Genomic DNA, 17,732 nt, shown 5'->3' with positions numbered 1-17,732 from the left:
GGCAGTATTATAGTAGTTATATTCTTGAACAAAGGGGACACTGTTATAGTCTTGTATATAGGGGGCAGTATTATAGTAGTTATATTCTTGAACATAGGGGGCAGTGTTATAGCCTTGTACATAGGGGGCAGTATTATAGTAGTTATATTCTTGTACATAGGAGCAGTATTATAGTAGTTATATTCTTGTACATGGGGGCAGTATTATAGTAGTTATATTCTTGTACATAAGAGGCAGTATTATAGTAGTTATATTCTTGTACAAAGGGGATAGTATTATAGTAGTTATATTTTTGTACATAGGGGGCAGTATTATAGTAGTAATATTCTTGTACATAGGAGCAGTATTATAGTAGTTATAGTCTTGTACATAGGGGGCAGTATTATAGTACTTATATTCTTGTACATAGGGGGCAGTATTATACTGTAGCTATTATATTCTTGTACATAGGAGCATTATTAAAGTAGTTATATTCTTTACATAGGGGCAGTATTATAGTAGTTATATTCTTGTTTATAGGGAACAGTGTTATAGCAGTTATATTCCTGTACATAGGGGGCAGTGTTATAGTCTTGTACATAGGGGGCAGTATTATAGTAGTTATATTCTTGAACAAAGGGGACACTGTTATAGTCTTGTATATAGGGGGCAGTATTATAGTAGTTATATTCTTGAACATAGGGGGCAGTGTTATAGTCTTGTACATACGGGACATTATTATAGTAATTATATTTTTGTACATATGGAGCAGTATTATAGTAGTTATATTCTTGTATATAGGGAGCAGTATTATAGTAGTTATATTTTTGTACATAGGGGACAGTATTATAGTAGTTATATTCTTGTATTTAGGGGCAGTATTATAGTAGTAATATTCTTGTACATAGGAGCACTATTATAGTAGTTATATTCTTGTTTATAGGGAGCAGTATTATAGTAGTTATATTCTTGTACATATGGGCAGTATTATAGTAGTTATATTCTTGTACATAGGGGCAGTATTATAGTAGTTATATTTTTATACTTAGGGGCAGTATTATAATAGTTATATTCTTGCACATAGGAGCAGTATTATAGTAGTTATATTCTTGTATATAAGCGCAGTACTATAGTAGTTATATTTTTGTACATAAGGGATGGTATTATAGTAGTTATATTTTTGTACATAGGGGACAGTATTATAGTAGTTATATTCTTGTACATTGGAGACAGTATTATAGTAGTTATATTCTTGTACATAAGAGGCAGTATTATAGTAGTTATATTCTTGTAGAGAGGAGCAGTATTATAGTAGTTATATTCTTGTACATAGGGGCAGTATTGCAGTAGTTATATTGTTGTACATAGGGGGCAGTATTACAGTAGTTATATTCTTGCACATAGGAGCAGTATTATAGTAGTTATATTCTTGTACATAGGGGCAGTATTATATTAGTTATATTCTTGGACATAGGAGCAGTATTCTAGTAGTTATATTCTTGTACATGGGGGCAGTATTATAGTATGTCTATTCTTGTACATAAGAGGCAGTATTATAGTAGTTATATTCTTGTACATAGGGGATAGTATTATAGTAGTTATATTCTTGTACATAGGGGGCAGTATTATAGTAATTATATTCTTGTACATAGGAGCAGTAATATAGTAGTTATATTCCTGTACAAAGAGGCAGTATTCCAGTAGTTATATTCTTGTACACAGGGGGCAATATTATAGTAGTTATATTCTTGTACATGGGGGCAGTATTATAGTAATTATAATCTTGTACATAAGAACAGTATTATAGTAGTTCTATTCCTGTACATAGGGGCAGTATTACAGTAGTTATATTCTTTTATATAGGGGGCAGTATTATAGTAGTTATATTCTTGTACATGGGGGCAGCATTATAGTATTTATATTCTTGTACTTGGAGGCAGTACTATAGTAGTCATATTCTTGTACAAAGGGAGCAGTATTATAGTAGTTATATTTTGTACATAGGGGCAGTATTATAGAAGTTATATTCTTCTACATAGCGACAATAATATAGTAGTTATATTCTTGTATATAGGAGCAGTATTATAGTAGTTATATTCTTGTACATAGGGAGCAGTATTATAGTAGTAATATTCTTGTACATAAGAGGCAGTATTATAGTAGTTATATTCTTGTACATAGGGAATAGTATTATAGTAGTTATATTCTTGTACATAGGAGCAGTATTATAGTAGTTACATTCTTATACATAGGGGCTGTATTATAGTAGTTATATTCTTGTACATAGGGGCAGTATTATAGCAGTTATATTCTTGTACATAGGGAGAAGTATTATAGTAGCTATATTCTTGCACATAGGGGCAGTGTTATAGTCTTGTACATAGGGGGCAGTATTATAGTAGTTATATTCTTGAACATAGGGGGCAGTGTTATAGTCTTGTACATAGGGGGCAGTATTATAGTAGTTATATTATTGAACATAGGGGGCAGTGTTATAGTCTTGTTCATAGCGGGCAGTATTATAGTATTTATATTCTTATACATAGGAGCTGTATTATAGTAGTTATATTCTTGTACATGGGGGCAGTATTATAGTAGTTATATTCTTGTATATAAGACGCAGTATTATAGTAGTTATATTCTTGTACAACGGGGTAGTATTATAGTAGTTATATTTTTGTACATAGTGGGCAGTATTATAGTAGTTATATTCTTGTACATAGGAGCAGTATTATAGTAGTTATAGTCTTGTACATATGGATCAGTATTATAGTAGTTATATTCTTGTATATAGGGAGCAGTATTATATTAGTTATAATTTTGTACATAGGGGACAGTATTATAGTAGTTATATTCTTGTACATAGGGAGCACTATTATAGTAGTTATATTCTTGTATATAGGGAGCTGTATTATAGTAGTTATATTCTTGTACATAGGAGTAGTATTATAGTAGTTATATTCTTGTTTATAGGGAGCAGTATTATAGTAGTTATATTCTTGTACATAGGAGCAGTATTATAGTTGTAATATTCTTGTACATAGGAGCAGTATTATAGTAGTTATATTCTTGTGCATATGGGCAGTATTATAGTAGTTATATTCTTTTATATAGGGGCTATATTATAGTAGTTATATTCTTGTACATAGGGATAGTATTATAGTAGTTAAATACTTGTACATAGGAGCAGTATTATAGTATTTATATTCTTGTACATAGAGGCGGTATTATAGTAGTTATATTTTTGTACATGAGAGCAGTATTATAGTAGTTATAGTCTTGTACATAGGGGGCAGTATTATAGTACTTATATTCTTGTATATAGGGGGCAGTATTATAGTAGTTATATTTTTGCACATGGGGCAGTATTATAGTAGTTATATTCTTGTACATGGGGCAGTATTATAGTAGTTATATTCTTGTACATGGGGGCAGTATTATAGTGGTTATATTCTTGTACATAGGGGCAGTATTATAGTAGTTATATTTTTGTACATACGGGACACTATTATAGTAGCTATATTCTTGTACATAGGAGCAGTGTTATAGTAGTTATATTCTTCTACATAGGGGCAGTATTATAGTAGTTATAATTTTGTACATATGGATCAGTATTATAGTAGTTATATTCTTGTATATAGGGAGCAGTATTATAGTAGTTATAGTTTTGTACATAGGGGACAGTATTATAGTAGTTATATTCTGGTACATAGGGAGCACTATTAGAGTAGTTATAGTCTTGTATATAGGGAGCTGTATTATAGTAGTTATATTCTTGTACATAGGAGCAGTATTATAGTAGTTATATTCTTGTTGATATGGGCAGTATTATAGTAGTTATATTCTTGTATATAGGGGCAGTATTATAGTAGTTATATTCTTGTTTATAGGGAGCAGTATTATAGTAGTTATATTCTTGTACATAGGAGCAGTATTATAGTTGTAATATTCTTGTACATAGGAGCAGTATTATAATAGTTATAATTTTGTACCTATGGAGCAGTATTATAGTAGTTATATTCTTGTACATAGGAGTAGTATTATAGTAGTTATATTCTTGTTTATAGGGAGCAGTGTTATAGTAGTTATATTCTTGTACATAGGAGCAGTATTATAGTTGTAATATTCTTGTACATAGGAGCAGTATTATAGTAGTTATATTCTTGTGCATATGGGCAGTATTATAGTAGTTATATTCTTTTATATAGGGGCTGGATTATAGTAGTTATATTCTTGTACATAGGGGATAGTATTATAGTAGTTAAATACTTGTACATAGGAGGAGTATTATAGTAGTTATATTCTTGTACATAGAGGCAGTATTATAGTAGTTATATTTTTGTACATATGGAGCAGTATTATAGTAGTTATATTCTTGTATATAGGGAGCAGTATTATAGTAGTTATAATTTTGTACATAGGGGACAGTATTATAGTAGTTATATTCTTGTACACAGGGAGCACTATTATAGTAGTTATATTCTTTTATATAGGGAGCTGTTTTATAGTAGTTATATTCTTGTACATAGGAGCAGTATTATAGTAGTTATATTCTTGTAGATATGGGCAGTATTATAGTAGTTATATTCTTGTATATAGGGGCAGTATTATAGTAGTTATATTCTTGTTTATAGGGAGCAGTATTATAGTAGTTATATTCTTGTACATAGGAGCAGTATTATAGTTGTAATATTCTTGTACATAGGAGCAGTATTATAGTAATTATAATTTTGTACATATGGAGCAGTATTATAGTAGTTATATTCTTGTACATAGGAGTAGTATTATAGTAGTTATATTCTTGTTTATAGGGAGCAGTATTATAGTAGTTATATTCTTGTACATAGGAGCAGTATTATAGTTGTAATATTCTTGTACATAGGAGCAGTATTATAGTAGTTATATTCTTGTGCATATGGGCAGTATTATAGTAGTTATATTCTTTTATATAGGGGCTGTATTATAGTAGTTATATTCTTGTACATAGGGGATAGTATTATAGTAGTTAAATACTTGAACATAGGAGCAGTATTATAGTAGTTATATTCTTGTACATAGAGGCAGTATTATAGTAGTTATATTTTTGTACATATGGAGCAGTATTATAGTAGTTATATTCTTGTATATAGGGAGCAGTATTATAGTAGTTATATTTTTGTACATAGGGGACAGTATTATAGTAGTTATATTCTTGTACATAGGGAGCACTATTATAGTAGTTATATTCTTGTACATAGGAGCAGTATTATAGTAGTCATATTCTTGTACATATGAGCAGTATTATAGTAGTTATATTCTTGTATATAGGGAGCAGTATTATAGTAGTTATATTCTTGTACATAGGGGCAGTATTATAGTAGTTATATTGTTGTACATAGGAGCAGTATTATAGTAGTTATATTCTTGTACATAGGGAACAGTATTATAGTAGTTATATTCTTGTACATAGGGGCAGTATTATAGTAGTTATATTCTTGTACATAGGAGCAGTATTATAGTAGTTATATTCTTGTACGTAGGGAGCAGTATTATAGTAGTTATATTCTTGTACATAGTAGCAGTATTATAGTAGTAATATTCTTGTACATAAGAGCAGTATTATAGTAGTTATATTCTTGTACATATGGGCAGTATTATAGTACTTATATTCTTGTACATAGGAGCAGTATTATAGTAGTTATATTCTTGTACATGGGGGCAGTATTATAGTAGTTATATTCTTGTACATAAGAGGCAGTATTATAGTAGTTATATTCTTGTACATAGGGGATAGTATTATAGTAGTTATATTTTTGTACATAGGGGGCAGTATTTTAGTAGTTATATTCTTGTACATAGGAGCAGTATTATAGTAGTTATATTCTTGTACATAGGGGGCAGTATTATACTAGTTATATTCTTGTACATAGGGGCAGTATTATAGTTGTTATATTCTTGCACATAGGAGCATTATTATAGTAATTATATTCTTGTACATGGGGGCAGTATTATAGTAGTTATATTCTTATACATAGGGGGCAGTATTATAGCAGTTATATTCTTGTACATAGGGAACAGTATTATAGTAGTTATATTCTTGTACATAGGGGCAGTATTATAGTAGTTATATTCTTGTACATAAGAGGTGGTATTATAGTAGTTATATTTTTGTACAGAGGGGGCAGTATTATAGTAGTTATATTCTTGTACATAGGAGCAGTATTATAGTAGTTATAGGCTTGTACATAGGGGCAGTATTATAGTAGTTATATTCTTGTACATAGGAGCAGTATTATAGTAGTTATAGGCTTGTACATAGGGGCAGTATTATAGTACTTATATTCTTGAATATAGGGAGCAGTATTATAGTAGCTATATTCTTGTATATAGGGAGCTGTATTATAGTAGTTATATTCTTGTACATAGGAGCAGTATTATAGTAGTTATATTCGTGTACATATGGGCAGTATTATAGTAGTTATATTCTTGTGTATAAGGGCAGTATTATAGTAGTTATATTCATGTACATAGGATCAGTATTATAGTAGTTATATTCTTGTTTACAGGGAACAGTGTTATAGTAGTTATATTCTTGTACATAGGAGCAGTATTATAGTTGTAATATTCTTGTACATAGGAGCAGTATTATAGTAGTTATATTCTTGTACATATGGACAGTATTATAGTAGTTATATTCTTCTATATAGGAGCAGTATTATAGTAGTTATATTATTGTACATAGGGGGCAGTATTATAGTAGTTATATTCTGGTACATAGGTGCAGTATTATAGTAGTTATATTCTTGTACATAAGGGCAGTATTATAGTAGTTATATTCTTGTACATAGGTGCAGTATTATAGTAGTTATATTCTTGTACATAGGAGCAGTATTATAGTAGTTATATTCTTGTACGTAGGGAGCAGTATTATAGTAGTTATATTCTTGTACATAGTAGCAGTATTATAGTAGTAATATTCTTGTACATAAGAGCGGTATTATAGTAGTTATATTCTTGTACATATGGGCAGTATTATAGTACTTATATTCTTGTACATAGGAGCAGTATTATAGTAGTTATATTCTTGTACATGGGGGCAGTATTATAGTAGTTATATTCTTGTACATAAGAGGCAGTATTATAGTAGTTATATTCTTGTACATAGGGGATAGTATTATAGTAGTTATATTTTTGTACATAGGGGGCAGTATTTTAGTAGTTATATTCTTGTACATAGGAGCAGTATTATAGTAGTTATATTCTTGTACATAGGGGGCAGTATTATACTAGTTATATTCTTGTACATAGGGGCAGTATTATAGTTGTTATATTCTTGCACATAGGAGCATTATTATAGTAATTATATTCTTGTACATGGGGGCAGTATTATAGTAGTTATATTCTTATACATAGGGGGCAGTATTATAGCAGTTATATTCTTGTACATAGGGGCAGTATTATAGTAGTTATATTCTTGTACATAAGAGGTGGTATTATAGTAGTTATATTTTTGTACAGAGGGGGCAGTATTATAGTAGTTATATTCTTGTACATAGGAGCAGTATTATAGTAGTTATAGGCTTGTACATAGGGGCAGTATTATAGTAGTTATATTCTTGTACATAGGAGCAGTATTATAGTAGTTATAGGCTTGTACATAGGGGCAGTATTATAGTACTTATATTCTTGAATATAGGGAGCAGTATTATAGTAGCTATATTCTTGTATATAGGGAGCTGTATTATAGTAGTTATATTCTTGTACATAGGAGCAGTATTATAGTAGTTATATTCGTGTACATATGGGCAGTATTATAGTAGTTATATTCTTGTGTATAAGGGCAGTATTATAGTAGTTATAATCATGTACATAGGATCAGTATTATAGTAGTTATATTCTTGTTTACAGGGAACAGTGTTATAGTAGTTATATTCTTGTACATAGGAGCAGTATTATAGTTGTAATATTCTTGTACATAGGAGCAGTATTATAGTAGTTATATTCTTGTACATATGGACAGTATTATAGTAGTTATATTCTTCTATATAGGAGCAGTATTATAGTAGTTATATTATTGTACATAGGGGGCAGTATTATAGTAGTTATATTCTGGTACATAGGTGCAGTATTATAGTAGTTATATTCTTGTACATAGGGGCAGTATTATAGTAGTTATATTCTTGTACATAGGTGCAGTATTATAGTAGTTATATTCTTGTACATAGGGGCAGTATTATAGTAGTTATATTCTTGTACATAGGGGCAGTATTATAGTAGTTATATTCTTCTACATAGGGGATAGTATTATAGTAGTTATATTCTTGTACATAGGGAGCAGTATTATATTAGTTATATTCTTGTACATAGGGAGCAGTATTATAATAGTTATATTCTTGTACATGGGAGCAGTATTATAGTAGTTATATTCTTGTACATAGGGAGCAGTATTATAGTAGTTATATTCTTGTACATAGGGAGCAGTATTATAGTAGTTATATTCTTGTACATGGGAGCAGTATTATAGTAGTTATATTCTTGTCCATAGGGAACAGTATTATAGTAGTTATATTCTTGTACATAGGAGCAGTATTATAGTAGCTATATTCTTGAATGTAGGGGCAGTATTATAGTAGTTATATTCTTGTACATATGGGACATTATTATAGTAGTTATATTCTTGTACATAGGGGGCAGTATTATAGTAGTTATATTCTTATACATAGGGGACAGTATTATAGTAGTTATATTCTTGTACATAGGGAGCAGTATTACAGTAATTATATTCTTGTTTATAGGGATCAGTATTATAGTAGTTATATTATTGTACATAATGGCAGTATTATAGTAGTTATGTTCTTGTACATTGGGGGCAGTATCATAGTAGTTATATACTTGTACATAGGGGCAGTATTATAGTAGTTATATTCTTGTACATGGGGGCAGTATTATGGTAGTTATATTCTTGTACATAGGGAGCAGTATTATAGTAGTTATATTCTTGTACATAGGGGCAGTATTATAGTAGTTATATTTTTGTACATAGGGGACAGTATTATTGTAGTTATATTCTTGTACATAGGAGCAGTATTATAGTAGTTATATTCTTGTACATATGGGCAGTATTATAGTAGTTATATTCTTGTACATAGGGAACAGTATTATAGTAGTTATATTCTTGTACATAGTGGCAGTATTATAGTAGTTATATTCTTGTACATAAGAGGCGGTATTATAGTAGTTATATTCTTGTACATAGGAGCAGTATTATAGTAGTTATATTCTTGTTTATAGGGAGCAGTATTATAGTAGTTATATTCTTGTTTATAGGGAGCAGTATTATAGTAGTTATATTCTTGTACATAGGAGCAGTATTATAGTAGTTATATTCTTTTACATATGGGCTGTATTATAGTAGTTATATTCTTCAATATAGGGACAGTATTATAGTAGTTATATTCATGTACATAGGGAGCAGTATTATAGTAGTTATATTCTTGTTTAATAGGGGGCAGTATTATAGTAATTATATTTTTGTACATAGGAGCAGTATTATAGTAGTTATATTCCTGTACATTGTGGCAGTATTACAGTAGTTATATTCTTGTACATAGGGGTCAGTATTATAGTAGTTATATTCTTGTACATACGAGCAGTATTATAGTAGTTATATTCTTGTACATAGGGGCAGTATTATAGTAGTTACATTCTTGTACATAGGAAGTAGTATTATAGTAGTTATATTCTTGTATATGGGGGCAGCATTATAGTAGTTATATTCTTGTACATGGAGGCAGTATTATAGTAGTTATATTCTTGTACATAGGGGCAGTTTTATAGTAGTTATATTCCTGTACATGGGGGTTGTATTATAGTAATTATATTCTTGTACATAGGACCAGTATTATAGTAGTTATATTCCTGTACATAGGGGCAGTATTATAGTAGTTATATTCTTGTACATAGGGGCAGTTTTATAGTAGTTATATTCTTGTACATGGGGGTAGTATTATAGTAATTATATTCTTGTACATAGGACCAGTATTATAGTAGTTATATTCCTGTACATAGAGGCAGTATTATAGTAGTTATATTCTTGTACATAGGGAGCAGTATTATAGTAGTTATATTCCTTTACATAGGGGCAGTATTACAGTGGTTATATTCTTGTACATAGGGGGCAGCATTATAGTAGTTATATTCTTGTACATAGGAGCAGTATTATAGTAGTTATATTCTTGTACATAGGGGGCAGTATTATAATAGTTATATTTTTGTACATAAGGGGCAGTATTATAGTAGTGATATTCTTGTACATAGGGAGCAGTATTATAGTAGTTATATTCTTGTACATAGGGGCAGTATTATAGTAGTTATATTCTTGTACATAGGGGCAGTATAATAGTAGTTATATTCTTATACATAGGGGCAGTATTATAGTAGTTATATTCCTGTACATAGGGGGCAGTATTATAGTAGTTATTTTCTTGTACATAGGATCAGTATTACAGTAGTTATATTCATGCACATAGGGGCAGTATTATAGTAGTTATATTCTTATACATAGAGGTAGTATTATAGTAGTTATATTCTCATAGATAGGGGCAGTATTATAGTAGTTATATTCTTATACATAGGGACAGTATTATAGTAGTTATATTCCTGTACATAGGGGGCAGTATTATAGTAGTTATATTCCTGTACATAGGGGGCAGTATTATAGTCGTTATATTCTTATACATAGGGGGCAGTATTATAGTAGTAATATTCTTATACATCGGGGCAGTATTATAGTAGTTATATTCTTGTACATAGGGGCAGTATTATAGTAGTTATATTCTTGTACATAGGGGGTAGTATTATAGTAGTTATATTCTTGTACATAGGGTCAGTATTATAGCAATTATATTCTTGTACATAGGGGGCAGTATTATAGTAATTATATTCTTGTACATAGGGGCAGTATTATAGTAGTTATATTCTTGTACATAGGAGCAGTATTATAGTAGTTATATTCTTGTACATAGGGGCAGCATTATAGTAGTTACATTCTTGTACATAGGGGGCAGTATTATAGTAGTTATATTCTTATACATAGGGGCAGTATTATAGTAGTTATATTCTTATACATAGTGGGCAGTGTTATAGTAGTTATATTCTTGTACATAGGAGCAGTATTATAGTAGTTATATTCTTGTACATAGGGGGCAGTATTATAGTAGTTATATTCTTGTACATAGGGGCAGTATTATAGTAGTTATATTCTTGTACATAGGGGGCAGTATTATAGTAGTTATATTCTTGTACATAGGAGCAGTATTATAGTAGTTATATTCTTGTACATAGAGGGTAGTATTATAGTAGTTATATTCTTGTACATAGGGGGCAGTATTATAGTAGTTATATTCTTGTACATAGGGGCAGTATTATAGTAGTTATATTCTTGTACATAGGGGGCAGTATTATAGTTGTTATATTCTTGTACATAGGGGCAATATTATAGTAGTTATATTCTTGTACATAGGGGGCAGTATTATAGTAGTTATATTCTTGTACATAGGGGCAGTATTATAGTAGTTATATTCTTGTACATAGGAGCAGTATTATAGTAGTTATATTCTTGTACATAGGAGCAGTATTATAGTAGTTATATTCTTGTACATAGGGGGCAGTATTATAGTAGTTATATTCTTGTACATAGGAGCAGTATTATAGTAGTTATATTCTTGTACATAGGGGGTAGTATTATAGTAGTTATATTCTTGTACATAGGGGGCAGTATTATAGTAGTTATATTCTTGTACATAGGGGCAGTATTATAGTAGTTATATTCTTGTACATAGGGGGTAGTATTATAGTAGTTATATTCTTGTACATAGGGGGCAGTATTATAGTAGTTATATTCTTGTACATAGGGGCAGTATTATAGTAGTTATATTCTTGTACATAGGGGTCAGTATTATAGTAGTTATATTCTTGTACATAGGGGCAGTATTATAGTATTATATTTATAGTGTTCCTATTCTTTTGGGTCAGAGGTCTGCATCATTGTATCATGTAGTCTTCAGCGAGACAATCTTGTATCACGCAGCTTCTCACTTTTCAGCAGGGAAATAAGTGGCCTCAGGTCTGTTATACTCCATTTCATTGACAATAGTTTGCGTCCTGGGGGATCGTTACCCTGTCACTTAGTCATCAGTTCACAGTCTGGTTGTTTATGTGTGATTGTTAGCTTATTCTCTGAATTAAGAGGAACCAATTTGTTAAATAAACAAAAAAGAGGTCAGTTTAAGCAATACTAGAGTGGTCATCTTTTTCAGTTTACAAATTTTTGAATAAAAGAGATAACATTTCCAAAAATGTCCTGCTCTGAATGAGGGTGATGTAGTCAGTGAGAAATCACAATCTACCAGTCATGTGCAGCTCTGGGAAAGAAGTGTTGTATCTAAGCATATCCTGTTTCATATTCTCTAGTAAGCCGGTAAATCTAAGCCTATCTTATTTGTCTGTCTTTTCCTGTAATTGACTTTTTTATGTCTCTTCTGTTCCTGTCTGTCTCTTCCTGTGGTTGAATCTTCCCAGTCTCTTTAGGCCTCGTCTGTCTCTTCCTATAGCCGATTCTTCTCTATCTCTTCTGTCCTCTTCTGTCTCTTCCTGTGGCTGATTCTTGTCTTTCTCTTCTGGGCTTGTCTGTGTCTTCCTGTGGCTGATTCTTCCATTACTCTTCTGTTCCCATCTGTCTCTTCCTGTAGCTGATTCTTCTCTGTGTCTCCAGGCCTTGTCTGTCTCTTTAGACCTTGTCTGTCTCTTCCTGTGGCTGATTCTTCCATATCTCTTCTGTTCCCGTCTATCTCTTCCTGTGGCTGATTCTTCCATATCTCTTCTGTTCCCGTCTGTCTCTTCCTGTGGCTGATTCTTCCATATCTCTTCTGTTCCCGTCTATCTTTTCCTGTGGCTGGTTCTTCTCTGTCTCTTCAGGCCTCGTCTGTCTCTTCCGAGGGCTGATTCTTCCCTGTGTCTTCAGGCCTTGTCTGTCTCTTCAGGCCTTGTCTGTCTCTTTCTGTGGCTGATTCTTCTATATCTCTTCTGTTCCCGTCTGTCTCTTCCTGTGGCTGATTCTTCCATATCTCTTCTGTTCCCGTCTGTCTCTTCCTGTGGCTGATTCTTCTCTGTCTCTTCAGGCCTCGTCTGTCTCTTCCGAGGGCTGATTCTTCCCTGTGTCTTCAGGCCTTGTCTGTCTCTTCAGGCCTTGTCTGTCTCTTTCTGTGGCTGATTCTTCTATATCTCTTCTGTTCCCGTCTGTCTCTTCCTGTGGCTGATTCTTCCATATCTCTTCTGTTCCCGTCTATCTTTTCCTGTGGCTGGTTCTTCTCTGTCTCTTCAGGCTTCGTCTGTCTCTTCCGAGGGCTGATTCTTCCCTGTGTCTTCAGGCCTTGTCTGTCTCTTCAGGCCTTGTCTGTCTCTTTCTGTGGCTGATTCTTCTATATCTCTTCTGTTCCCGCCTGTCTCTTCCTGTGGCTGATTCTTCCATATCTCTTCTGTTCCCGTCTGTCTCTTCCTGTGGCTGATTCTTCTCTGTCTCTTCAGGCCTCGTCTGTCTCTTCCGAGGGCTGATTCTTCCCTGTGTCTTCAGCCCTTGTCTGTCTCTTCAGGCCTCGTCTGTCTCTTCCTGTGGCTGATTCTTCTATATCTCTTCTGTTCCCGTCTGTCTCTTCCTGTGGCTGATTCTTCCATATCTCTTCTGTTCCCGTCTGTCTCTTCCTGTGGCTGATCCTTCCATATCTCTTCTGTTCCCGTCTGTCTCTTCCTGTGGCTGATTCTTCCATATCTCTTCTGTTCCCGTCTAACTTTTCCTGTGACTGATTCTTCTCTGTCTCTTCAGGCCTCGTCTGTCTGTTCCGAGGGCTGATTCTTCCCTGTGTCTTCATGTCTTGTCTGTCTCTTCAGGCCTTGTCTGTCTCTTCCTGTGGCTAATTCTTCCATATCTCTTCTGTTCCCGTCTGTGTCTTCCTGTGGCTAATTCTTCCATATCTCTTCTGTTCCCGTCTGTGTCTTCCTGTGGCTAATTCTTCCTTATCTCTTCTGTTCCCGTCTGTGTCTTCCTGTGGCTAATTCTTCCATATCTCTTCTGTTCCCTTCTGTCTCTTCCTGTGTCTCATTCTTCTCTGTCTCTTCAGGCCTTGTCTGTCTCTTCCTGTGGCTAATTCTTCCATATCTCCTCTGTTCCCGTCTGTGTCTTCCTGTGGCTAATTCTTCCATATCTCTTCTGTTCCCGTCTGTGTCTTCCTGTGGCTAATTCTTCCATATCTCTTCTGTTCCCTTCTGTCTCTTCCTGTGTCTCATTCTTCTCTGTCTCTTCAGGCCTTGTCTGTCTCTTCCTGTGGCTAATTCTTCCATATCTCCTCTGTTCCCGTCTGTCTCTTCCTGTGGCTAATTCTTATATATCTCTTCTGTTCCCGTCTGTCTCTTCCTGTGGCTAATTCTTCCATATCTCCTCTGTTCCCCTCTGTCTCTTCCTGTGTCTCATTCTTCTCTGTCTCTTCAGGCCTTGTCTGTCTCTTCCTGTGGCTAATTCTTCCATATCTCCTCTGTTCCCGTCTGTCTCTTCCTGTGGCTAATTCTTCTATATCTCTTCTGTTCCCTTCTGTCTCTTCCTGTGTCTCATTCTTCTCTGTCTCTTCAGGCCTTGTCTGTCTCTTCCTGTGTCTCATTCTTCTCTGTCTCTTCTGTTCCCGTCTGCCTCTTCCTGTGGCTAATTCTTCTATATCTCTTTTGTTCCCGTCTGTCTCTTCCTGTGGCTCATTCTTCTCTGTCTCTTCAGGTCTCATCTGTCTCTTCCTGTGTCTCATTCTTCTCTGTCTCTTCAGGCTTTGTCTGTCTCTTCCTGTGGCTAATTCTTCCATATCTCCTCTGTTCCCGTCTGTCTCTTCCTGTGGCTAATTCTTATATATCTCTTCTGTTCCCGTCTGTCTCTTCCTGTGGCTCATTCTTCTCTGTCTCTTCAGGTCTCATCTGTCTCTTCCTATGTCTCATTCTTCCCTGCCCCTTCTGTTCCCGTCTGTCTCTTCCTGTGGCTGATTCTTCTCTGTCTCTACAGACCTCATCTGTCTCCTCCTGTGGATGACCGAGCTAGTGTATCTAAGCCTACAATGTGTGATACTGTCTTCTGAGCTGTGTGATACTCTCAGAGAAGCTGGCGGCAGCTCTACCGTTTGCTGTTTCCAGGGATGCGGGGCCTCTCTGTCACAGGTGTCTCTTGAGGGTTAACCGTAGATAAGAGACGTCTGGTAGCTCCCTGCTTCTCAGTATGGCTGATGAAAGCTCCTCTCTACAGACACACTTTAAATATTGGCAGTTCAGAGACCACAGTTGCCATGACAGCGAGGCCTTTACTCCGCGCCGAGCAAATACGTTATTATTGTTGTTTCTTACATATCACATCATTAATAGTAAATCAGAGCGCTCCATGGATCCCGAGAACGAGCGCAGCCGAGACCTCACACTTGTTTACTTTTAAGAAATTACTTCAGAGAGAAAGTGGGAAAAAGAACAAATTTCTGAGACAGAAGCTCCGCCTACAAACATGGCGGCCATGTCCTCTCCTTCCTATACCGTGCCCTTGTAACCATACCCAAAGCACTAACGGAATGACATCACCATTATGATAGCCATAAGGCACCTGACAAAGGCGACAGGGCCCTGTTGTAATAGCCATGATGCCCCCATAATAAAAGCCACGGTGACCCCATAACAATAACTATGCTCCCCTTAACAATAGCTGTGATGTTTATATAATAGCCATGGTGCCCCCATATCAATACTCATAGTACCCAATAACAATAGCCATGGTACCCCCATAACAACAGCCATGATTGTCCCATATCAATGCTCATAGTACCCAATAGCAATAGCCATGGTGCCCCCATAACAATAACCAATATATTCCCCTATAACAGGAGACATGTTCTTCATTAACAATATATGTGGTGCCCCCGTAACAATAGTCTTGATGGCCCCATAAAAATATCTAAAATGGCCTAGCCATAACGCCCAATAGCAATAGCCATGGTGCCCCCCCAACAGTAGCCATTACTTTTCCAGTTAATATAGATATGAATGGTCCCCAATAACAATATATGTTCCCACCTTAACAAAGACCATGATACCCCCATAACAATAGCCAGTGACATAAAAAAGCAATGATGACCCAATAATAATAGCCATGGTGTCCTCGTAATAATAGCTATTACATCCATATACCAATAGCCATGATGTCTCCATACCAATAGCCATTATGTCCATATGCCCCAGAACAAAAATCATGGGGCCTCCATAACAATAGCTTTGAATAATAATAATAGTCATGGTGCCCTTATAACAAAAACCCTATAATAATGATCATTGTCTTACAAAACAAAGGCCATGGTGCCCCCATAGCAAAGGTCATGGTGCCCCCATAGCAAAGGTCATGGTGTTCCGTAAAACAGTAATTTTTTAATAAAAGCTAATTGTGACCCCATGATAGCTGTGGTCCTCATCCAGACATTAAACATTGTGGCCACAAGACAATAGTTACTGCACCCCCCCTCCCTACACAGCAATGACATTATACTTTTGGATCATGGGGAAAAAAAAAAAATCGACCGGCTCAGCCTAGTGTCCCTCTTTGGATAGTGAGGGAGGCCATTGTTTAGTGGAACTTCTGTAGGTAGGAAGCAACAGGTTGACCATAACAGAGGATGAAGTACAGTAGGTTCTGAGGCTCGTGGGCGGCTGAGGGGTCAGACGTTCGGATGGTGACTCCGGATGGTTCTGTAGGTTAATATCCCCGTGTCCTCTTTTTTTCATGTCTTCCAGACCAACACTGAGAAAACTCCAGCCTGACAGCATGTACGAGACTTGGGTAAGTGACACAAATTACACTATTTATGACCCTACGCCTGGGCTGTCCCTATGATAACACTTACTAATATTCTGCTAATTGTAGTGTTATTATAAAGGCTTTAAAGGGGTTGTCCCATGAACAAAGTAACAAAGTACATTTTAATCAATAGATCTTGGAATAATAATGATTTCCACAATTGGATGTGATTGAATAAAATGTTCCTGTGCTGAGATAATCTTATAAATGTGCCCCTGCTGTGTACTGTGTAATGGCTGTGTCTGACCGTACAGGAACATAGTCTGATCATACCACATCTCCTGGGCAGGGGGACGGGACACAAAAGACTATACAGACATTACAGTACAGATTCACAGATGATTCTTTCTTTGAGGTAAAACATTTTTTAAAAACAAGCAGGGAAATGTTTTACCTCACAGAAAGAATCATCTGAGATCCCATGCTGTCTTGTCTGTATACTCTTTTGCTTTCTCCCCTGCCCAGGAGCTGTGGTATGATCAGACCATGTTCCTGCACGGTCAGACACAGCCATTACACAGTACACAGCAGGGGCACATTTATAAGATTATCTCAGCACAGGAACATTTTATTTAAACAAATCCAATTGTGGAAATCATTATTATTCCAAGATCTATTGATTAACATCAACTTTAAAATGAAGTTTGTTCTTGGGAAAACCCCTTTAAGTTGAGCCAAATCACCATCATCATCTATGTCCCCCCTCAGCGGTCTGTATAGTGAGAGTTGTGCATGTATGTGTGTGGGAATTGATGAGGATGGTGTTTTGGGCCTTTATATACTGTACAGCTTTAATCCAGTTTTTCCATTTTCCATTACTGTACACTCTGTGTTCTGCGACTTAATTAGAAGTGTT

General features: G+C 34.7%; 1 protein-coding gene across 1 annotated transcript in view; it reads left to right on the top strand.

Annotated features, from left to right (window-relative positions):
• CASQ1 (calsequestrin 1) overlaps window positions 1-17,732 on the top strand; it is a 112,348-nt gene that overhangs the window by 87,134 nt on the left and 7,482 nt on the right. The window contains exon 7 of the mRNA XM_073639401.1: window positions 16,813-16,858. Within this exon, the coding sequence (XP_073495502.1) occupies window positions 16,813-16,858 (46 nt within the window). The remainder of the gene's footprint in view (window positions 1-16,812; window positions 16,859-17,732) is intronic.

Source organism: Phyllobates terribilis, unplaced genomic scaffold, assembly GCF_046119375.1.
Source record: "Phyllobates terribilis strain yellow unplaced genomic scaffold, ASM4611937v1 Scaffold_7__3_contigs__length_470593459, whole genome shotgun sequence".
NCBI lineage: Eukaryota > Metazoa > Chordata > Amphibia > Anura > Dendrobatidae > Phyllobates > Phyllobates terribilis.
This window is presented reverse-complemented; position numbering and strand designations above follow the sequence as displayed.